This window comes from Lutra lutra, chromosome 10 (assembly GCF_902655055.1).
Source record: "Lutra lutra chromosome 10, mLutLut1.2, whole genome shotgun sequence".
Classification (NCBI taxonomy): domain Eukaryota; kingdom Metazoa; phylum Chordata; class Mammalia; order Carnivora; family Mustelidae; genus Lutra; species Lutra lutra.
The window spans coordinates 76,581,745-76,607,539 of record NC_062287.1 but is presented as its reverse complement, the minus strand read 5'-3'; the positions used below and the strand labels follow the sequence as shown (position 1 = coordinate 76,607,539).

The 25,795-nt window shown below is 35.2% G+C and overlaps 1 protein-coding gene across 2 annotated transcripts in view; it reads right to left on the bottom strand.

The window, feature by feature from the left end:
* Window positions 1-25,795, bottom strand: part of GAS2 (growth arrest specific 2) — a 126,820-nt gene that overhangs the window by 65,175 nt on the left and 35,850 nt on the right. For both annotated transcript variants that reach the window (XM_047693973.1, XM_047693972.1), the window contains exons 4-5: window positions 15,667-15,808; window positions 3,324-3,387 (exon numbers count right to left, since the gene is read on the bottom strand). In XM_047693973.1, coding sequence (XP_047549929.1) covers window positions 3,324-3,387; window positions 15,667-15,808 — 206 coding nt within the window. The remainder of the gene's footprint in view (window positions 1-3,323; window positions 3,388-15,666; window positions 15,809-25,795) is intronic.

Genomic DNA, 25,795 nt, shown 5'->3' with positions numbered 1-25,795 from the left:
TCTGAAGTGATGTGGATACTTTTAAGATGACATTTATGTAATTTCAAGGAGTTAATGTTTAGAATCGAATATTAAAAACATCAACTGTCAGTGATTATTAGAAAAACGTTCACGATTCATAAGATTGTGCTGGGGACCTCATTATAGTAAAAAACTCATCCAGCATGTGTACAAATTAATGTACTGATTCATAAGAGCTTTCCCCAAATCACTTCTAGTTTTGGCTAATGATGTCTTAACTCAGTAATTTCTGTAATCCTCTAATGGAGGCACAAGGAGATGAGGAAGCAGAAAGTAAAGATGTAGACATTGTTTCAATATGTTCAAAGAAAAATTTAGGAATAAAATGAAGTCAGGTGGATGAATTTTCCTTTTTTTCCCCCCTTTAACTAATATGCTCCAACATACAGCTTAGGGAGTGAAATTTGGGCTTACTGGTTTGCTGTCTGTAAAGCACAATTGAACTTCCATTCAAATAAAAAAAAAAAAAGATAAGATCTTCAAATGCGTACAGATAGAAACTTAAGTAGACATGTATACTTAAATGTTCAATCTATCCGATTGGTATTCAACTGTTTTACCTTATGCTGCACACAACAAAAGTAACACCCTGAATGATCTCAGCATGTTTTCTGGGTTTCAGTGTAAGTACAGTATTTCACGTCATTCAAGTGAAGAAAAGAAAAGCAAGTTTTATAAATAGAGCATTGTAACATAAGGGTTATCTTAATCCTTAGATAATTCCTTTTTGAAATTAGTAATATCTTTGTAATATGAATTATTACTGCTTTCACCAGCTTACATGGTTGTAAGTATGGTCAGAAATGGAGCAACCCATTTGTATCATAAATAACAATGACAATGGTGATAATACTAATACTAATACTAGCAAGATGAAAATGTGAGGGGTGATAGATCGACTAATGGCATAGACTGCGGTATGGTTGCACAGATATACACTCATCTCCAAGCTCATCAACTCGTATACATTAAATATGGACACCTTTTTGTATGTCACCCAATAAACTGGTTTTAAAAAAAAAAAAAAGAATTATAAAGAAATAGAGCAACTCAGACTCTCAGTTTCAAAATAACTGGGGAAAAAAAAAACACATAAAACTTGACATGATCCATCACCATGAAATTGACCAGGCCCTTATGATTCTCTGTCATTAAAATTAAGATTTTAATTTGTTTTATGTGCCATGGCAAGGGGTAATTTATGCCAGACTTGGAACTGAAGGAAAGGGGATTTCTAAAAGGATTTTGTCATTGGGTGGCATGTCTTCTCCTTTGATGACTCCGTCATAGTTAAAAAGTCTGGTCCAGCAGGATTCCTAATCTGAGTGCTCCAGTAATAAAAAGCATAATCAAAAAAATAAAATAAACCCAGAAAATAGGCAAATATTATAAACTAACAAGAGGATAATGACATCTCGTGACTAATTCTGCAGAGGGTACACCGCCTTCTCTCTACCTATATATCGTGACTTTCAGAATCATGATGTTGACTTGATTCATGTATTTAGATTATTAAAACAACAAAATGGAATCTGGCCTTTTAGAATATTCTAGCAGTATAATTAAAATTAAAAAATTGAACAAAAAATGTTCTGCCTTATCTCTTAAGTAGGAACCATCCATGTTTCTCTCACTCTAACATTTCAGTGGCAGCCGCTCATTTATTGAAATTTTACTTTGTGTGTTTTTCTTCCCCTTTTATTTTTCACTTTCCCTCTTTTAGGGGATATCTGTAGAGTTCAAAGGATACCATTCCTTTGGCTCAAGGTCGTTTGCCCTACAGGTCAGAAGCCCCAAGACTGGGTGGTTTATCAGAGTCCGCCGTTGTCTCGCTCCCTCATAGAACCCCAGAAGGTGACAGCTCCGGGGGGGTGGAGGGTCCAAAGAAAGAATGAAATCCTCCAAGCTCAAACTAAGCTCCAGTAGTAGAGGTCTGAGTGGACAGAGGACCAGGGGACCCTATCCCAAGGCCTTCACATAGTATCTTGGAACAGTATGGGAGAGAATAGGGAAACCTGTCCAAATGTCTCAAATTGGCTTTTTCATTTTGAGTGGAGCCTCAGTCATACTTAATTTGATTTTTTTTAAATTAAAGAATCTTCCTCATACCCACGTACTGTGGTAAAGTAAAATTCATACTTGATATACAATTTGTTGAGATTATGTTGTCAATCGTGTTTTATGGAACCTGGAGTTACTTCTGATTGCAGGTTAATTTCCCATTGAATCAAAACCAAAAATAAAAACAAACAAAAAAGCCCAGGTCTATTCACTGGCAGCAAGCTTTCTACCCATTGCTGTAATTTGCTGATGGGTATGTCTCGTATTTTCGTTACCCCGATTTTCTTTATAAATTTTTCTTTGAGAATTTTCACCCAGAGCTAGCTCTCACTTTATCTTATTGGTTTATCTGATCTCTCTCCTAACAATGAACCCAGATTTTGATGAAAAACATCTAAGTAATTCTGAATTTTTATTTTGAATCATATCTTCTTTGACCACTTACATCTTCATTTCTAATTCTTTGGGTTTCATAGAACTGTCAGAAGTTCTGTTTGGTCATTTGCAAGAAAATGAAAGATAAAACACGAAACCAAAGCAAGTCACCTGAGGTAATAAAGTCCCTTTCTCTGTCTATCTAGCTATGATTTTGACTTTTACAATTACTTTTTTTTTCCTAGAAGAAAATGATTCTTCACATAAGAAGGAAAATATTCTATGCCTTTCTCTAATGAAAATATGGAGAATAACTAAAAAATTATCCCCCCACTTAGCAATAGAAGCTAAAAGACCTGAGACATGGGATGCTGAATGAGGGATAATGAGGAAAAAAGAAATTTATTTAATAATAAATGTATTATATATTAGTAGATATTAGGGATTATATTAAGAATTAAATTATAAAGAATAAACAGAAAGAGAGGAGGTGAGGAGTTGGGAGAGAGAGACATAATAGGAATAGACTTTAGCAGAAAGAGTAATTGTCACACACAACTTGATGTACAAGACCCTCCCCCACCCCCCCAAGAAAAGACTGGAAGGCAAATGTATTAGATGAGAGGATATGCTTTTAGTAAATGCTTATTAGATATAGTGGCTTTGACAAGATTGTAGGGCTAGGAATATTGGTGGCATGCCTTCAATTTGAACAATTGCTCTTAAGATGTTTGTACTAATTATATTTGGAAAAAATAGCTTCTCAATGCCCAGGTTAAATTAGCAATGAAAAGCCAGCAAGCTTCTCAGTTGTTTCAATGCTGAGATGGTCCATGTCTTGAAATAATGGTAGCAGTTTGACCTACCTGGCTGCAATCCGGCCAAGCTCCAGCAGACAGAGACACACTTCTCTGGGTTGCTTGTGGAGGACTGAAAGATAAGACAGAGGTGGACACCTTTACAATAGAAGGGATTGTAAAGCAGCTCAATAGCGAACAGGCTTGCCAATGATCTCTCATCCCTCATGCTTCCCGTCAATGAGCTAGTCTTCTTTCTCACATTCACAGAAGCCATCCCATTCCACGGTACACTTAGGTCTACCACAGTCTTAAAGCAGCTTTCAAAACTCTCCGCCTAACCTCTCTTCTCAAAGTCATGAATCTCAGGAAATCTTACTCTGAGTTAATCTCTCCCTGAAAGTGTTTTCTTTTATTAAATAATATTAGTACGTCGATCTTGGAAATATATGTAGTTGTCATTATGATATAAATAGTTGATATTTTAAAATACACAGCACATGGAAGACCATGGAACAAAGCTGGACTCTGCAAAATCCTGAGTCTACCTCATTAGTGATTTGAGCAGAAATAATGCAATGAATAAGGATAAAAATGATATACCACAGTCCTTCATTATCCTCCAAGCAGGGACATCAAGTGAGACTCTGAAACTTGATGTCCTCTACTCATCAAATCTGATTAAATGATACTATAGAAAGATACTCTTTCAATGGAATGAATTTGTAAATATGTATCAATATACACCAATAGTCAACTTTGTCCATAAAATGAGCAAATTAGAGGACTGTTCTTTGTATTGATCAGATTCTAATATATTCTGATTGCTTAATAAATCTTGCTTTACTAATTGGTTTGGACGCATTCAGTAATGCTGACAAATCATACTTGCATTCATTGAGCCTACCAAACGTGTATGTCCTGCTTATATTGCTTTGTTTTTAACAAGATAGAGCATTTTAAATACATTGTTATGTACTGCACCTAATAAAGCCAACAGATATTAAAAAAATATAATGCATTGAGAATGGTCTTTATATAGACAATATCCTGATAAAAGAAAATACTAGCTTACTGATCAATTTTAAGAAAAACAGTAATATTGCTTTAATTCTTAAACATAGAATTTTATAATAATTCCATTTCCCAGAATTATTCTATTCCTTTAACTTAAATATCTAATTCTTTCACTCCACAGATTATGGTACTGGCAATATTTGGTCCACTGACATCAAAATGGAATTTATTGGGAGTTTGTGGTGAAGAGAAAGAGAACATTTACTTGGATTGTAAAAGTATACAATTGGCTTTAAACAGACACAATTTTATTATCTTGTTATAAAATGTCACTTTTGAAGCTCACAAAATAAATTCTATTCCCATCAACAATTTTCATTAAAAAAGAATTATGGAAAAATCTCAGTTATAGAATATTCCAATTCTTGGTAATATAAAGTTTGGTTTTAGATGACCCTGAGTGAATTCTCCTCATCAGGAAGCCTAAAGTTATTTCTAATTAAAGGATCTAAAAATAAGGGTAGTTAATAACTCCAATTTCAAAGGCACCCCCGGTTGACTCAGGCTAGAATGATGCAAACTTCACAACTTCATTGAATCAACTACAGTGCCATATAACATATGGACTGTAATACCACAAAGGCATCAATTTCAAAAAGAGAGCAATCACAAACATCACAAAATAGAAGCAATGAAAATCAACCTTTTTGTCTAGATAATAAATTCTTTCTGATTTAGGCCTTTAAAAAAAACCCATCCATGGAACAAAGCAATAAACATGGGTTCTGAATGGGAAAAAGAATATATAAAAACTGAGGAGAGGAAGATTTTTTTAGGCCCTGTTAATACCCTCATCTTCAGTGAACGCTATGCAAAGTAAGTGGCTATAGCTCTGGAAGTCCTGACACAATCTCCTGTATTTCTTGATGGAAATAGGGTCAAAATACAAAAATTACTACTAACCTGACCAAATTGTGTCAATGTGCAGTCAATAACCAGTTACAAAAAGTAAGACCTGACCCACCTATAAGGATTCCTTAACCAACTCATTATCTATAGCTTGAAGACTATGTAACTATTGGAATAGATATATTTTACAGAAAATAAAATTCATCCTGAAGAAAAACAATAATGTGAGTAACAAAGACATATGTAAGACACATTACTATTGTGTATTTCTTTGCTTCCTCAACGGAGCTAGCAACTTAAAACAGCTTTGGCATGCCCAACTCAAATGCTGAATCTAAAATGGACTCATTAGAAAATCAGTTTTGGCAAACTAAGAAGTAACTGCATGATTCTTCATTTTACATCCTTAAAAGAGTATTTTATATATATATATGTATATATATATGTAAATTTCATACATAAAATTTTTTCATATCCTTAAAAGAACAAGCTTATAAAATTTAAGACAAATGAACCGCTCCCTCAGCATCATTTCTTAGGAAAAACTAGTAGAATGATTATTGTACTTCCCAATTTTCTTAGAAATGTTATTTTTCATAAAGAAAATAAATTGCTGGGAGCCTGGGTGGCTCAGTGGGTTAAGCCGCTGCCTTTGGCTCAGGTCAAGATCTCAGGGTCCTGGGATCGAGGCCCGCATCGGGCTCTCTGCTCAGTGGGGAGCCTGCTTTCCTCTCTCTCTCTCTCTCTGCCTGCCTCTCTGTCTACTTGTGATCTTTCTCTGTCAAATAAATAAATAAAATCTTTAAAAAAAAAAAAAGAAAGAAAATAAATTGCTTCCAAAAAACCCCTGTGTTATTGTCTCACATAGTAATGCCTTTTTAAAAAGCAGGTATATTATACCTGGCCTATAACGACCAAAAAACCCCACAAACATGAAACGAAACAAAACAAAAAACAAGTTGGCCTGATGACCAGTGAGCGATGAATGAGATGAAGCTGTAGAGGTGCATAATTTAGCACAAAACAGTAACTACCCAGTAAGCATTACAACTCAATAATTGAGGATGATGATAATCATCCAGTGATGATGGTGGTTTCGACAATGAACAAACTAAATAAAGACTAACATCTTACCTGGTGTCTTGAGAAAGCGCAAATGATGTCAATGTTTATTTAATTGTAAAAGCAAATACTCTTGCTTTATGGGTAAATAATTAAATTCAAGAGTCTTTAAATAGTATCTAAATTTCCCAAGGAGGTGACTTTGGTTTTTGCACTCAAGCAAGTTTCTAAAGTAAGTTGATAGAGTATAGTGGCCATGGGATTCAAACCACAAAGATCTGGGTGTGAGTATCAACTCGAAGGCTTACTGGTTGCATTATCTTGGGAGGTAATTCTACAATATCTCATTTTTCTGAGGAAAAACAAAACTGCATATTTTGGAAGGTTTTGGTGAGGATCAAACAAGGTAATATTTATTTTTATTCTTGACACAGTGTGTGGCACATAGGAAAGACTCACCCAATGCTAGCTTTATTAGTTTTTAAAATGTTTGCTATTATAAATTATTTGTTTAAAGATTGTCTTCATTTGGCTTAGTCAACAATAATTCACTTATTTTTTTTCCCTAAAAACATTTTTGTGTGTGGTCATTCACTATGCTAGGCATGATAAAAACTTTGGAATAAAAAAATTACTATTGGTAGAATATGTATAATCTAAAGTGGTCTATTATAATGAGTATATATTGAATATTTTATCATTTATATTATATCAGAGACCACTAATTATAAGTCAGTCTAAATCAAATCCCAGGTTAAGGAGGTCAATTTAATCAGCATATACAGAAATATAAAGCAGATAGCCAATAGTTATTACAAGTTTGTGCTAAGTATAAAGCTTAAGAAAAGTGTGTCATTTTGTGAAACAGCAAACACCTTACCATTAATTTTTCTGTCTCTGAGAATAAAATAATTTAGATGAGCCCATTTTTAGTAAACTACCTAAGTTGATGATAAAAGACAAATTTTGTATATTGCATTTAAACGAAAGCTTTTGTATTGAGTCATAAGGATACTCATCTTAAATCATTTTAATGATTCCCCTTTTCAAAAAACAATAAAACTTCTCCTTATACTAAAGTTTACACTAGAAAACATTTTTTTCACTCTATCATTGAAATATTCATATGGTTTTTTGCTTTGAGTTAGGAGAAGAGGGAATCACTATTGTTTTCTTTCATCTAAAAAATTGTTTTTTAAAAAATAGAAAGCTCTCCAGCTAATGGTAATTATTATGTGAAGGGTTTTTATCATTGGATTTTTTCAAATAATCAAAACCACCTCAAAGAAAATCATAATGCAGAACAGCTCTGAGAAAAGTAAGACAGATCCCTATTCAAAAATATGTGGCAAGAGACGCAGTCTTATAACCTAGATTCTATAAAAATCTCATGGGCATCAAATGTCAAAATGGAGTGCTGCTAGCTCCAGGAATAGAAAATGAGGTCTTCCACTAAAGCAAAGGATAGAGTTTCAATGTCACAAAATCTGCAAGGATAAAATGCATTTGACCATAAATGTAATTTTGCTAAATATATTAAATTTTAACACATGGGCAAAGAAATGGAAACATGAAAAAGTGTGTTGTCTGTTTGGTGTCTGTACAATACAGACTACAATATTAACACTGGTTTTAAAGGAGACTGGGCTAATTTAGATTTAAATTTAGGAAGGAAACTTGAAAAAAAATACACTTTGGCTGATTATTATTTAATTGTGAAAATATCATAAATTAATAATTGTCCACCTTCCCAGAATAGAGAACAAGTTCTAATACTCAGAAAGAGAGGTGTGATAGAAAATACAATAAACTAGAAGACAGGAGGATTGGGTTCTAGTCTAGGCTGCATCATTTTTTCATCTCCCAAACAGGCATCTTGCCTTCTACTTGCTCCTCCTTACGAGGTGATTTATGGTTAAAAGTACTTGGTACATATGGCAAGTGCTCAATAAATATTACTCCCTTGCTACTTAAGTGGGGTCCACAGACCAGCAGCATTGGCATCAGCTGGGAGCTGGATAAAAATACAAAGTATTCGGTCCCACCCCAGACTTATTGATAAGAACCAACATTTAAACAAGTTCTCCAGGTGATGGGTATGCACTTAATGTCGGAGAAGCACTGTATTAACCAATGTTTTGTATTATAGTAAACACCAGTTATAATTCCTGTGTTTTGTTGAAAACATTCAAATGTGCTTTGAGGATATCTATCTATCTATCTATAGATAGATAGATAGATATCCTCAAAGCACTCTACAAATGTTTCAGATAACAGTGATGATGATGATGATTGGAAGAAAAATAATTCATGCTTTGGACTGGCCCTTAGTGGTGATTATGAGCATTTCTCTTGTGCCAGGATTAATAAAGCACAAAAGTTGCTTCCCAAAAAGTGAAGGGCTAGTCACAAACCACTCCCTTCATCATGTCACTCCTGGTAAGACCCATGCAGAAACCTTTGAGTTTAAAGGTAAGAGGCAATCAGGAGTAGCACAGAAATTTAGGTACCTTTAAATTTGAAACTGATCTCAGGGAGGCCAAAGAGAAGACAAAGCAAAGATTTTCACCAGCTCATGAATGCTGAGTTTGTGTGTATCCAGATTTCTCAGAATCACTGCTCACTTTTCGATAGGCTATGACATCCACATATTCATGCAAACCAAGATAATTTGTTCATAATCTCATCAATTATGTAAGATATATAGAATCTATGGGGGGCTCAGTCAGTTAAGCATCTGCCTTCAGCTCAAGTCATGATCTCAGGATCTTGGGATCGAGTCCCTCATCAAGCTCCCTGCTCAGCGGGGAGGGCGTCTCCCTCTCCCTCTGCCCCTCCACCTGCTTGTGATCTCTCTCTCTCTTTCTCTCTCTGACAGATAAATAAAATCTTAAAAAAAAAAAAGAATAAAATCTAGTTAACTGCCTTTGCCACTAAGTTGAGAAATGTCTTAGAATGAGTAGTGCCCTTCCTTTCCTCAGTACCTGAACCTTAAGTGAAACTAATAGATTACATCACTAACACTCAGAACAGCAACAAGAGGCAAGAATTTTTCTAATTTGGTCTACATTTATGTTTTATTTTTCCTCCTACTTGAAATAATCATATGAACTTCTAAAATTATTCAAACAGAGCATCACTTTCTGTAACACAGGGACATGATCTCTGGAGGTAAATGGAGCTGAATTCCGATTCTGGCTGGGCAGCTGGGAAGTGTACTTGGGGTGAGTTATTTAATTCTCTGGGTCATTCTCATTTATAAAATGTTGGTTGTTGGAGGATTAGATATGGTAACATGTGTACTACTTAGCCAACAGTATGGAGCACATGGTTATTATTATTGAATATGGTGCAGCAAAAATTTGATTCGGGAAAGCTAGAAAGCCATTTGCTTCCCTAATTCACCACTGACTCAGCTGAATCCTGACTTAATTCTCATTCCAGGGAGACATTTAGTTCTCCCAATCAGATTCTGTACTGTTTTCTCTTACATTTGCTCTGGCATAGGGCAAATGGTTAAATTTGGAAAGACCATCTGAATGCAAAAGGAAAAAAACAGAATTGAGATGCTAACCAAGTATAAGAACAGGTTTTAAAAAACCAAAAGCCTAAAATAAATTGTCCCTGGCAAAGAAACTAAATATAAATGACTCATAGTGCTGAATGGCTACCTTGAAATTGTTGTTTATACCTAGTAATAGTAATTATAGCCTTTTTCCCACAGAAATAGTTTTCGAGACCTCAATACAGACAACAAGAGATGACTTATCAAACACTGGAAGGTAGACAAAGATTCTTTTTCTGATGTAACAGATGACTTCCAAGTATAAAATGGAAAACAATGTTTACAAATCCACACACAATCCTTTTTAATTTTCCACAGAAGCATCAAACTAACACTGCAGATAGACCGGTGCTTGACCAACATTTGGAAAACAAAGGATTTTGTAAAACTACTCATCAGAGTCATGCATCAACAGAAAACAGTGCCACACAGCAAACACAAACACAGAAAATAAAAACAGAAAAAAATCACACACATTTGCATGCTAGCACAGCAGATAGCAAACCCTTTTCTCGCTGAGTAGATTCTTTCTCTGAGAAATAGATGAAGAAGTGTCACTGGCTTCCAAATCCTACAATCATCCAATAACATAATGATATTGACACAATTACAGCAAACAAAAATTATGCATTTTTAAAGTATTCTACCCCCAACATTCTTTCCCCCCATCTCCCAGCTCAGCAGAATGCTTACAAATTAAGCAACATAAGCAAGACTCTGGAAAAAGCATGACACTTGGCAATTTCTAAATTAGTATACTAAAGTAAATTACAAATAATAAATCCCTACACAAGTATATCACTGATTGAAGGAAATAGTTTCTTACTTAAAGTCTCATATAAGAGCATCAATTTTAGGATTCATAACCTACAACTTTTTAAGATTGAGAATAAATCATAGATTTTTGGTCTTAATTTAAATGATAAAAATGGACCATATCAAAATATTCAGCATTATGTTAGAAAAGGTTATTAAAGTATTTAAGACTGGAAAAATCATTATATTTACTATTAGGGAGACTATTAATACATTCTATTAACTTTCATACCTCTGTCAAACTGAAAACAGAAATTGCTTTCACACTAGAAATCTTCTAAATGTTTTTTTTTTTTACTTCACTATTAAAAGTAAAGTTCATTTCTCTTAAAAAATTTATCAGAAGAATATTTTGTCTTTAGGCTGATAAACTATATATTATTAGATTCAAGGAAACATTCATGTTCATCTTTTTAAACTGATTAAACCATCAGGATTTACAATTAGGATGGTAATTGTTAATTTACAATTAACAATCTTAAATATTTTTAAGGAATCCAATGAAATCAATTATGAGACATGATAAAAACTGATTTCTAGCCATTGGCCTATGTATCAGCCTGATTTGAACAGTGGGGGTTATCGCTGAGCATAAAGTGTAGCCCCACAGTGTTAAAGCATGTTCCACAGAGCACACAAAGATCTGTATCATCTGTTCTTACAGCAGTGTAAAAGTCTACAGTCCCTTGAAATGTCCGTTTAACCTCAATAATGCAAAATTGCCATTCTAATTCTCAATGTGTAAGATTTTAGGTCAACAAATAATGCTCCATACAAAATGGTTCAAATTGTACCTTAATATAAAGAAAATTAATTGTTCACGCTTTAGATTACATGCCACACCTGTTTGCTCTCTCAATTTTGTTAACGGGTAGTGGAAAAAGAAAATGACATCATTGACAATGTAATTACTATTTATCTTTCCTTCAAATTCTGGGAATATATTTTATTGTTGTTTACTAGATATAAATGGGTGGCCTCATGTTCATAGCATTTTGTGAGTTTTCTATATTCTTAAATAGTCTCAAGAATATTATTTTTGGTTGGTATCTGTGGATGATGACTCAAGTTGGTTTAAGATATAACTAAATGTTATAGATTCCTTTCATTTCCATTTGTTTTACGGTTAGAAAAAAAATTTCAGTAGACATTCTGATGCCTACCACTACTTACTGTCTTTGGATAAAATTTTAGAAACCAATTTGACAAAAGAACATTAAATACATGTAAGGTCTTTGATACACAATGTCAAATTGCCCTCTCAAGAAGGCATACCAATTTCCAGTTTTCTTCAGCAATGTATAGAAGATCCTATTTTCCTACATACTCAACACTAAGCATATAATTTTCTCAATCTTTGCTAATTTTTCATAGCTTATACGTGCATTTACCTTATTGCTAAGCTGTCCAACATTTTTATATTTTTATTAGATTTCTTTTCATTTAAATTCAATTAGCTAGCATCAGTTGCAGAGTTCAATAAGTCATCAGTTGTGTACCATACCCGGGGCTCACCACATCATGTGCCCTCCTAGGTTTTTTTATGTCTTCTACGACAAGGCTGTGCATGACCTTTGTCCGTTTTTCTATTGACTCTTTTTTGAAACACTATTCGAGATATAGTGAATTTACGATCTGAGAATTGACATTTCTCAGAGAAAAAATTATCAATAATTGCACAGAAGATAAACTACAGGTTATACTCTGTATGTGATTGTGTCCTGTGGCATCGAAAGTTATCTGCCAAGAATCCAAAAGGCAAGAAACAGGAGGGAAGCATATGGATAAGCTGCTATCCATGCTCCGCAGTTCCTCCCTAGCATACCTTCCCCACCACGGAGATTTCTTGTCATTAGCTGTTGAAAGAGAACAGATTGAGCGAGTTGTGAATCAAGATCCCCTTGCAAATAACTACAAAAGAGCTCTGCAACAGAGGGTAGCCTATCAGTTGCCACAAAGATAAGAATGCTCTGTGCAGGCAAAGACCTTTGAACAGCTAAAGACAGAAGCCTCTTGATACACACTGGGGACAGTGATCTACTTTATCATTCATTCAAATAGATTTTCCCCCTTCATCAGGGCATCTTTTCATTTTATTTGCTGTTCAAAACACTGGGACACAAAGGACGCACTTCATCTTGTGCGCTACTGAAATGAAATCGTGAGGTACGGAAAAAAAAGAAAAACCCTTGCCCTAAATTCCCATTCAAAAGTGAAGTGTGAAAAGACATCAAGCAGAGTACACAGTGTTATTGTTGTGAGAAAGTCAATTCTGCAACACAGAGACCAATGCCATCAGCCCTGGCTCAATCACTTCCTTACCCACAGTGAATCATACGAAAAATCCAAGAAGAAAGGGTTCCACTTGGAGAAATGGAATTTCTCATTGTCCTTCCTCTTGATTATGATTAACATCTATGGGCACAGCTGTTTTCTTTCTCCAAATAATCCTGAAGTCGATGCTATAAAATTGGCTCCCTTCTTCTGTCTCCATGGGGGTATTAAACCTCACCTCACCTCATGTCCTATTCTGAGCAGCAGAAATTTCAAATTTGTCTTTTCATTGAGCAACAAACCAGAAAGCCTAACTGTCTGCTTTTGCTGAGAGGATTAAAAATTACTTGAAAACTTGGTTTCTTTGCAAGTTATAAGCCAAGATATAATAAAAAAGATGATCAAAATGAAAGACGTTTAAGCCAAATACTCAGTAGCTATTATGTATAAATGATCTAGGACTTTCTTTTTATAAAGTCAGGCGTTTTTTATTTTTTTCAAACAGAGTGAAGAACTAGGCCATCTCAACATTCATCTTGACATAATTTTATATTCTGCGGAGTATGTATTTATGTATCAGGACCATTATTATACAGTGGCTTTAGGCTTTATTGTTTCAAGATAAAATGCACTACTTATCTGAATGGGGTTTTAAAAAGCCACCCAAGCTTTTTGGTTTCCAACTGAAAGCTTTATTAGTTCAACTAACAGAAGAACTCAGAGGCAATGAGAAAATTGATCCAAGATTTTTTTTCGCATTGACAGCTTCTAGTCATCCACTGTGGTCTATGGTAGTTACTGGAAAAGATACTTATTTTTTTTCCTTTTTCAAATTTTTATTTAAATTCTAGTTAGTTAATATATAATGTGGTATTGGTTAGAGGAGTAGAGGAGTAGGTTAGTAGTTAGTGATTATCACTTACATATAACTCCCAGTGCTCAACCCAAGTGCCCTCCTAAATGCTCATCATCCACTAAGCCCATCCCCCACCCACCTTCCCTCCAGCAACCCTCAGTTTGTTCTCTGTGGTTAAAAGTCTCTTATGCTTCCCTCTCTCTTTTTTTCCCCTTCCCCTGTGTTCATCTGTTTTGTTTCTTAAAAGATGCTTCTTAAATGAAAACCTGTTCAATCAGCAAACTCACAGACAATAAGGCAGTTTCCCCATGTAGCAGTTCCTTAAGGGATGCAGGGGACTGGAGAATTTTAAATCATGATGTTGTCTGTCCACACATGAAGAGTATACGCCTTGTGACTAAGATCTAAGATCTGAATTTATTTATTTATTATTCATTTATTCATCCGTTCATTTGATCTTTCAAATGTTTTTTTTTTTTTTTGCAAAAAATTCCATCATACTCCCTTCTTATAATTCTTCACTCATACAGTTTCCTAGACACATGAAACTTAAAATCCAGTTCTGAAGTTGCCATCAGACTGAAAGAGGGCTATCTCCATACACACACCTCTTCTACCAAGTTTGGTTTACTTAAATGTGAGGAAATAGTAAGAGCTGTCAAAGTCCATTTATATAACGATCAGTGGAGGGGCACCCACTGTACCTTGGAGGCTCCTGGGCAATTACTCTAGTTTATTTTTCCCTTCAGGTATAAAATATTCTCCTAGTCCAAATTCACATAATTTTCTTCTCTGTTGAGAGAATTCTCAGAAATCTGATGGCCATCTTTTCCATATCACATTCACTGCTCTTAGCAGAAATACAAATTTCCATAAGCATATAAAATGAGTAAGATTTTAGCTGTTACCATCCATTTCCTAGGTTCAGCTGGGAAATGTTGTTTTGTGAGGCCTAGGGGCAAGGGTATTCTGTTTAGAAGGCAATTTGTATACTTGTTCTCTCTGAAGGATGCTCAGCTTTCTTTGATGCTAATATTTGGTATTATGTGATTTTGTGAATTGATTTTTTAAAGCCTCAAGCAAAAGAACCAAGGCTCCCCTCCTTCCCATACCGAGGTCTCCTTTCTTCACTCAGTCCTATTTCATTAGAATAGGAATTTAATTCAAATACTCTCCGTATGAGAGCTGTTCTTGGCAGAACGGATACAGGAGGACTGAACATTTAACAGTAGCATATCAAGTAATGTTGAAACACTGAACAACGTATGTTTTGTCCCAAGGAAATACAAAAGCTTGTTCTATGGTCTGGAAGTGGATTTGCCAATATTCAATCATAAGGCAAAACAAGACAATAACCCCACAATTATGTGGGTAGCGTTAGACACTAAGGTATCTATCTTTTATTTCTCCATCTTCAATTATTCCAATTTCCTGCTTGCTTACCTGATTTTGAATTCACTAAAAATAGATACACAAATAAACTTCTCTTTCAACAAAGCTAGACTTTACAGGAAATGGTGTTTCAGCCTTTGGTAGAGGTGAAAAACAATAGTGCCTTTATGGCTGGAGCATATACAGCTCCCTTTCTAGTCCAGGCCAGAGCCTGGCGGTAAAATGTAAAACTCCATTTTCCAAGTAGCCCCGATTTTGCATTATATATATTTGATTTTAGCTTAGAATTGTGTTACTTACATCCCTACACTTTCATGCACAAAATGACCAACCGTAAAAGGACTTGCATTTTTCTACCTTCAAAGATTCCAGTTTACAACAAACCTGCAAGCTGACAACACTTTGAATTTTTTAAAGTTACCAATCTATGAAATGACATCACATAAAAAAAAGTTTAGGTAGTTTTACTGACAAAGACATGTAACAATTTGATCAGCTAAAATTCTGAAGGAAATACATACCCAAACCTTCCGATTCAAATAGACACGTTTCATCTACCCCTAAATCTCGGCACCAGGATAAGAAATTTGCTGTATTGTCTCTGGCAAAAAAGGAGCCTGAGGGTGCAGTGGCTTTGCACGGAATCTTCTTCAAGGGCAGATTCTGAAAAACAAAGAAATCTCACTCTGGTGGTTATATCTAACAAAGTCATCACAGGGACACATTAAATAGACAGTTGTTTTCAACAAAATGTTTTGGAATGACCTCATGTCAATAAATAGGTTAGTGAAGAGGTATAGAAAAGGAAGTGAAATGTACATGAAACTTAGTTGTCACTAAGAAACTATAAAAAAATCTGTGCATATAAACAAATCCTGGATTTTTTTTTTTTTTCTTACCATCTTGTAGTAATACAAGCAAGTCCCTTCCCTGGCTCATGTTACTCTTTTCTTTCTCTTCTATTTTGGGTGTGTCTTTGGTATTTTTTGTCTTTTGTTTCTTTGTTTTTGGCCTTATGTTCCATCCAAGTATTTTACCATTATTTCTCAAAAATTATTTATAAATGTATTTTCCATTTGTGAAAAAAGAATGAAACATAAATATACTACATGAATATAAACAATATGTAAGACACAAACCTGTATTATGTGCACACATACACACACATCAATATATTATATTATTAATACTTTACATTATAATATAAAATAATTCTGTTGGATTTCTGCAATCTGACCCTGAAAGATATTGACATTATGCATCATTTTTCTTCTGGGATAAGAAAATGCTTAAGGGGCACCTGGGTGGCTCAGTTGGTTAAGCAGCTGCCTTCAGATGAGGTCATGATCCCAGGGTCCTGAGATGGAGCTTCTCCCTATGGCTCCTTGCTCAGCAGGAAGTCTCCTTCTCCCTCTGCCCCTCCTCCTGCTCATGCTGTCTCTCTCAAATAAATAAATAATAACTTAAAAAAGAAGAAAAGGAAATGTTTAAGATATAGGAGGGCCTGAACCTCGACAGACTTTCTTATTAACAGTCTCTCATAAAATTTTAGATAGGAAATCTCCACTGGCACCATACCAAGAGTTAGAGAGTTGTGTGGTCTTATTTTCTTTAATAGAACATAATCAGTTTCCATGGCACTCCAGGAAGTCACAGAATGCAATTCTCTGTGACGTGAAAGACTAAACAATGGTTTTGGTTGATGTGAGCTACGTAGAGCTTCACTTTAAAGAGAGAAAAGATTAAGGGAGAAACACTTGGTGATTTAAAGTTCATAAATAGAATGTTTCCTTCATTCACTGGGAGCCAAAAACTAGAAGCAAAACATTGTTGATTGTTGAACTCAATGGCAAGAATGGTTATAAAAAATGAGATAGTTGTCTTAGAATACTGGTGAAGTTCTGCTAACATCATAATATTAATAGAGTTCTTCATGTCTGAGGATTTTATGGCCCCATAACTAAAACATTCAGTTACTATACCACTTAAAGTCTATGTCTGTCCTATCTCAAAGGTCTAGCTCTTTCTGGCTGACTCACTTATTAAAAAAAAAAAAAAAAGATTTTATTTATTTATTTGACAGAGAGAGATCACAAGTAGGCAGAGAGGCAGGAAGAGAGAGAGGGCGAAGCAGGCTCCCTGCTAAACAGAGAGCCTGATGTGGGGCTTGATCCCAGGACACTGACATAATTCTAAAATAAGAGCAGGATTTTATTTTATTTTGTTTTTATTTTTTAATTTTTTAAAAGATTTTGTTTATTCATTTGAGAGAGAAAGATAGAGAGAACACAAGCAGGGGAGATGCAGAGGGAGAGGGAGAAGCAGACTCCCTGCTGAGCTGGAAGCTGGACATGGAGCTAGATCCCAGCACCTGGAGATCATGACCTGAGCTGAAGGCAGACACTTAACCATCCAAGCCACCAGGCATCCCAGGTAGGAGGATTTTTAATGACTTTTATATCCTATCAATATTTTCAGATTAAATAATCAAAATTGGTAAACTGTGTCAGCCAAAACATAAAAGAGGACTTGCTAGAAACAAAAATCTCCAAGAGATGACCATAAAGCTTTTTTATGATGAGGTCATCATAAAAGCAAAGGTCATCTCTAAGAAAAGAACATAAATACATTCAAATACTGAGCCATGTTAAGATTTGCCACCTTTATCCCTGAGTGTGAAAGAATAAAACGTGGAAAACCACTTAAAACCCAGGAATGAGTTTACATATAGGAAGTATGACTTAGAAATTATAAACTATTTGACAATGCTAAGGGCACCTTAGGACAAAAGTTTCAAGGCTTGCGTAGGGGAAAGAAATACAATATCCATATTGTATTTGAAGAAGCTAGAAATTGATGTGACACTTAATCTACCAAGGGACACATTTTGAGAGAATACCCACAAGCAACAAGGCCTCAGAAATCATTCAGCCTACTCTTCAAGAACTTACAAGGACAAGAACTGAGCATAGGAGTGAAAACAGCATTTTCCCCGACAAGCTTCTGGTCTTTACGAAGTCATTTACATAACATATACTTGAGGATAAGTATTTAAAATTCATTCCTATTCAAAGACATAAAAGTTATTATAGGACAAGTAAAATGAAAGCTGGCTATTGATCTTTTGTATCTTGGGGATACCTAGTGCAGTGGAATTCAGTAATAACAGCAGTTGAACAAGGCAGTAGTTAAGTGATTTATGGGATATCTGTTTCTGTTCTGGACCTGTCAGATTTACTGCTTCCATGTCACTTAAGGACTTAGGACACTGTAAACCGAGTGAGTGGAAACTTCCAGTCCTCATCCAGATGAAATGTTTTATTTGATAAAATTTTAAAAAGTCGTCCTCATTAATCCAGAAGACTAACGAACTAAGCCCTCACACATAGTACTTACAAAGGTCATCACACATAACCAGGAGTAAGGATCTCTCTGCATTGGCTAAGAGCAGTAGCGTGTTGTGGGATCTAATATTCTTCCTTCCTGGTTGAACACCAACCCCAAATCAAAGGTCTTTCCAGGGCTACCTTGCCATTTATAATGAAGAGTCTTAGGGCATAAATTTGATTTCATTTGAATTAAAGAACAAATGATTCAAGAATATCAGCCCTCAGTAACTTTAGAACTTAAAAGTATTTCTGACATCTTTTACACAAAAGTGTTCTTAAAGTTCTGAAAGCCTTGGCAATTAGACCACTTCCAGTTCTGTGATTTTTTTTTTAATTGTTAATTTCTCTAGGTTCTTATGAAAATCCTGGTGGGGGGGAGGCCAGCTCTGCATCTCTTCTTTCCTATCACTAAATATAATAAAAACAATAGATTGAATAACAACTATTTCCTTGCCAAGGATATCCTGAAGAAGAGCTTTAGAATAGAGAACTGCCTTAATGGATGTATATACTGGAAAAGCTGGAAATCGACCACAGATATGAAGAGGAAGACTTCTGATCTAAAGAACTGGAGATGCAAAAGGGAACTTCCCCACATGACTCATCTGAGATATATCTTCCATATCAGTTTTCCCTTTACTGCTCACCTCTTCAAACAATTCCTACAGCGTTTAAATTATAGACCATCTTCAGTTATTTACTATGTAACTTTTTCCAGACAGTGCTTTTACACATTAAGGCTTCAAAACCTGACTGAGGAATGCATGCATGAATGGTAAGACTCGACCCCTCAAACTAGATTATAATCAGCATGGGACAGACATAAACATTGTATTAGAGTTTTCACATTCCCAGGAGACACATTTCCAGGGCCTTCAAAACTCATGAAATTCATAGCATAACTTTTACATTAAATGATTTCTATAAATTAAGAAATGTTTAATGATTTCCATTAATCAAGACATTAAAAATTTACATGACATCTTTGACCTATTTTTGAAAATTACTGAAGAGAGAATGATGAATAGAGAATAACTGCTAAGCTGAATTGAGATTGGGTGAAAATTTAGGTACGCTTGCTCCCAAGAGTCACACCACTGAATCCTCCTACACTGTTGGTGGGAATGCAAGCTGGTGGAGCCACTCTGGAAAACAGTAAAGAGGTTCCTCAAAAAGTTGAAAATAGAACTACCCTATGACCCAGGAATCCCACTACTGGGTATTTACCCTAAAGATACAAATGTAGTGATCTGACGGGGCATATGTACCCGAAAGTTTATAGCAACAGTATCCACAATAGCCAAACTATAGAAAGAACCAGATGTCCATCAACAGATGAATGGATAAAGAAGATGTGGTGTACACACACACACACACACACACACACACACACACACACACAGAAGTACTATGCAGCCATCAAAAGAACAAAATCTTGTTATTTGCAATGACTTGGATGGAACTAGAGGGTATTATGCTAAGCGAAATAAGTCAATCAAAGAAAGACGATTATCATATGATCTCTCTGATTTGAGGAATCTGAGAGGCAGGGCAGGGGGTCATTAGGGGTAGGGAGGGAAAAAATGAAATAAGATGGGACCAGTAAGGGAGACAAACCATGAGAGACACTTAATCTCAGGAAACAAACTGAGGGTTGCTGGAGTGGAAGGGGTCAGAAGGATGGGGTGGCTGGGTGATGGGCATTGGGGAGAGTATGTGCTATGGTGAGAGCTATGAATTGTGTTAAGACTGATGATTCATAGACCAGTACCCCAGAAGAAAACAATACATTATATGTTAATTTAAAAAAAAAAAGAGTTACACCACTGAATCCATCTCCATGGTTCCGGATTCCATAGTTTGTGTTAGCAAAATGAGAAGTGACTACCAGTATACCATCACATGGGTGTACATTAATTTTTCTAATATCAAGAATCTGATGTTTACTGCTTTTTCTCTCACTCAGACGTACAAAGGAATGTTTTGAATTCCAGATGTGCCTTCCCTCTCCCTTCATGCAACAAGCACACTTAAGTTGCAATAAGAAGAATTTAAATTTACTTCTAAAGGCTTTTAATTTACTCCATTATCTGCTGGGGCTTTGGAGCCCAATTCCCTGAGCTATATCACCTTCTTGGGATGATATTTTGGGCAAATTACTTAATGTTTCTGTGCCTCACTCTCCTATTCAATGCACATAGTAAGCAATGCATGTCATCAGCTATGTGTGTGTGAATGTGAATTAAATAATATAATCCAAGTACAGAAGTAAGTGTTCCACACAGGTTATTTATTATCCCTGGTATCAATGCATATGAAAACATACCAAATTACCTATGATTTCCCTCTTTTGTGTTTTCTTTCAAATATTTCTTTTTGTTTTTGTTGTTGTTGTTGTTATGGGTACCAGAACTCAGGAAAAGACTGACAAATAATTTACTTCTATCTTCACCCTAAACTTGAACCTCACCTTTACAATAGTTTTCCAACAGAACTTTCTGTGATGGTGGGAATGTTCTGTATCTCCATTAATAACCACTACTGACTAGTGTTCATTGAACATTTGAACTGTGGTGTGACTGGAGGCTAATCTGTCAATTTTACTTCATTTTAATCTATGTGAGACAGTGGATGTTCATTGAACTATTATGGGATTCATTTCATGATACATGTGAATCAAACCATCATGCTGTATGCCTTAAACTTATACAGTGATGTATGTCAAGTATTTCTCACTAAAATAGGGAAAAAATCCATTTAAATTTAAATAACTACATGTGGCTTGTGGCCATCCTATTAGCACATGTGTAATAGGGAAAGGAAAGCCATTATTTGGGGTTTGTGAGTCCAATATTTGACCCCTTAACTAGTTTCCCTTGAACTAATACCATCATTATGTCTTCAAACTACCCTCAAATTCAGTAGTTCTCCTGGATATAGTTACTGGGACACAAAACTATGTTGGTCACTTACAAAGAGTTTACTTATATGCTGCAGAGTTCAACCTGTGTATGTCCCAGTTAAGATCGTGAGTGTTACAGCTTCAAAAGGGCAGTAGTGATTATTTATAGCACTTATAGATCTATTTATAATTTTTATAATAGCCTACACTTAGGGAGCCAGGATCTTATTTATATTATATTATATTGCCATAGCGTCAAGTATACTATTTTATCTATAAGAAGCACTGACTTTTTTTTTTTTTTTTCTGGATCATACAGTGGGTGGGAAAAAAGGGAATTAACACTGTAAATGTAAATCATGCTTCAGGCACACAAAACTTACTTTCATGTAAATTATCCTATTTAATTATCAAAAAATGAATTAGGCAGGTGATACTTTCCATTTTCCAAGACAAAAAAAATTGAGCTCATACACAGTTTAAATCAAATCATTCAATCTCTTATACCAATATATTTCTAACTGTTCTTTGACAGCTCACCAATGCCTGGAAGTTAATATATTTCAGCAGTTGATTTATTCCCTCATTTTTTGGCCAGGTAACATTAAAATAAAGATATATACTCTCTTTCCCCTACTCAAACTACAAAGGAAATTGAGAGAATGCCCTCTCTACTTTTCTATATGCAGCGAACTGAAAATTTAATACTAGTAGTTTAAATAATCCATTCTTCACAAAAGTTTGATACAAACTACTCCCTTTGATTACATCGAGTAGACATTTCAGATATAAAACAGAAGAGATACATAAAAGAAGATGTGGAAATTGCCAAGAACTAATATCTTTCTTTTTCCAAAGGGTATATAGAATGTACTGTTCAAATATGCAGGCAATAAAGTCACTCTTTCCATGATATGGAAAGAATGTTTCCACTTGCATCCCCTTGCTGCTTTTAGTTTCACTATATATTTTTCCTGAAGAAAACCTCTCAATAAAATTATTTGAACACTCACAGGATCAAGGTATCTAACTATGACTACCAAGTGGCTTTAGAAGGGATGAAAATGTATTCTTTAAGATCAAAATTATTAAAATGAAAAATAGGGGGAAAATTCCTTCTGGTACCACCAGCCTCTCCTGGGGATTCTGTAATAGGACCTCATGCCTCAGACAGAGCAAGCTGTGATTTAGTACAGTAGCAGTTGAGTTCACTGGATTGAATTCAGAATGGACCTCACCTCTCCTTTCTTTCTCCAGATATATCCCACTCTAGAGAGAACAGGTCTTATAGCAAAGTTTAGTGTAATGTTCATGCTGTAACACCATACAAACAGTCACATAAATTTTAAAAAGATGAAAAAAAAGGTTCCTCATATCACAATTCTGGTATACCTGGTAAAATCATGAGGAAATCACTTGAATAATAAAGATGGAAAAATACTTTAAGATTTTCAATCATCTGAAATTATCTTTGGCATAATGTAAAATGATGCTGTCAATGAAGGTTGAGCTTGGTGCTCAAACTTCAGGCTTAAAGGATGAGATGGATAATGAAAAGCTGGTATGTAAAAGAGCTGAAAATTTACATCCACATGAAAACCTACACATGGATATTCATAGCATGCTTTATTATTTAAAGCATTATTTATTTAAACATGCTTTATTCATAATTGCCAAAACTTGGAAGCAAGCAAGACGCCCTCAATAGGTGAATGAAACTGTCACACATCCAGACAATGGAATATTACTCAACACTAAAAAGAAATGAGCTATCAAGCTATAAAAGACATGTTGGAAACTTAAATGTAAATTACTAAGTGAAAGAAGCCAATCTGAAAAAGCTATATATTACATGATTCCAACTATATGACATTCTAGAAAAGGTAAAGCATTAGAGACAGTAAAATAATTACAGGTTAGGGAGAAGGGAGGGAGGTTCATCACGAGATTCATCACATGGAATTTTTAGGGCAGTGAAACCATTCTATATGATACTATCATGGTGGATATACATCATTATGCATTTATGAAAACCCACAGAGTGCATAAGCCCAAGACTGAATCTTAACATCACCATGGACTTTGAGTGATGGTGATGTGACAACGTAGGTTCATCATTTGTAACAAATGTACCATTCTGTTGTACTTCCTGCTCTTTGTGCTATGAACTTAAAACTGCTCTAAAAATTAAAGCATAGAAGAGCATGATTATGTTATTGATAGTTGTTTAAAAGCACCAAATGCTTCACAAAGGACAAAAAAATGCTGTTAAACAGAAAATGCATTCTGTTGCATTTTCATGGACATTTTATATACATTGTGCTTAATTTTACACATACACCCATACAGTAATCATTATATAAATGCTACATTACTATGGAAAGCTTCTGTTCTCCCAACTAATTATTCACATATGACAAAACAGAGATTAGCTTCTTAAAAATTTCAAAAGTCTAGTCCTACACTTTAAAATTCAGTCAACTGGTGATTTTAAAGATTTTATTTATTTATTTGACAGAGAGAGATCACAAGTAGGCAGAGAGGCAGGCAGAGAGAGAGAGGGAAGCAGGCTCCCTGCTGAGCAGAGAGCCCGATGCGGGACTCGATCCCAGGACCCTGAGATCATGACCTGAGCCGAAGGCAGCGGCTTAACTCACTGAGCCACCCAGGCGCCCAGTCAACTGGTGATTTTAAAAAGAAATCATTTAATCTGATTCAATTCAACCAATCATTATTACATCACAACTCCATATCAGTGTGATACTTGGCACTGCAGATTGAAATACAAAAAGGAGAAGACCAAGTTTCCTTTCAGGAGCCCCTCAGTATCTTTGAGAAAAAAACTTTATTATTTATTTATTTTTTTATTGTGTTATGTTTGTCACCATAGAGTAAAAGGCTTTAAAATCATCATTTCATATGGTGAGAAATACAATGGAAGCTTAAGTATTTAAATAGAAGTTAAAATTTAGCTCTTGGGGAAATTTCAGGGTATGCTTTTAACTTTGGGGAGAGGTTGACTGGACTTCATTATAGGAAGGCTTTACAGAGGAGCAGCAATGTACAGAACTGAAGGATCTCAAATGTTCAACAGGCATAGAAAAGAAGGGCAGTACATTCCATAAGGTGGAACAACTGACGAGACTTGAACAGGCATTGGGTGTTATGGATGAGTGCAGATTGTATATAGAAGAGGAAAATGAGACCAGAAAAGCCAACCTGGCCAGAATCACAAAGGGTATCTTATACCTAACAAGGATTACCAATATTGTAATCCCAATCAGGGTTCTAAACTCAGAAGCCCAGAAGTGGCTAGGCAAATCAAATAAAAGAATGAAGTGGCTAGCTCCAGGGGACTATAAGGCGTGGTGGGGATTGTGGAAAACTGAAGAGCTCATGCCATGTCCAGGAAGGGCAGCCATATTTACTTAATTCTAAGTCATTACCATAAAAAAATATAGTCTCAATGTTGTTAGACCTTCCATTTTTTTAGATGAATTTGTAAATCCAAATATTTTCATGTGAAAATTCCTTGACTTTAAACAATTGAATGTGTAGACAGATGCATGTGGTTGTCTGCTTATAGTCTCACTGTTCCTACTGGGGAGTATGAAAAGATTTTTAACATTTTAAACTAAGAAGGAATCTGACTATATGTGTCCTCTGGGAAAAGAATTATGTCATTTATTCTCAAGGGTGAATTGAAGGAATAAAGAAGAAGATGTAGATAATTCTATGGAAGGAAAAAAACAAGTGATTTCATTTTGTTCTACCACCTCCATCTTCATAGCAAGAGTAGCAAGATGGCAAGAGTAAGGCTTCCATGGGAATAAGAGAAACTTACTTTGTGAATATGAAAGATTTCTCAGAGAAAGGGCTGTTGGATATCAGGCACAGTAGTCCCTCAGATTCTCAACAAATTTAATAGTAATTGTCACTTATTAATTAATTATAGTGGCTCAAACAAAATAATGATAGTTTTAAGGACATTCTTGAGAATATATGTTAGTTTTCTGGGTCCCTTCTAAAGTTAAGGTTTATACTAAGGAAACAAGCAAGAAAATTCCTTTAAAATGTGTCTCAAATTTTTTCCTTCCCCACAAATATTTTGTACATTTTAAGACATAATAATTTATAATTACTGGCAGCAAATTCTGAGTTCACAGAGTCACCGATTCTAATATTTTAGTTAAGGCGACTTTTTGGTAGGCATGTGTAAAATATCCAACAGAGAAAAGCATTATCAGAAGTCCCAAGATTGTTTCCTGGATGGATTCCAGGAAACCTAATTTGTTTCAGTGGCTAACGTACTCCAAACACCTTTTGAACAAAGACTTTCTCTCTCTCTCTCTCTCTTTT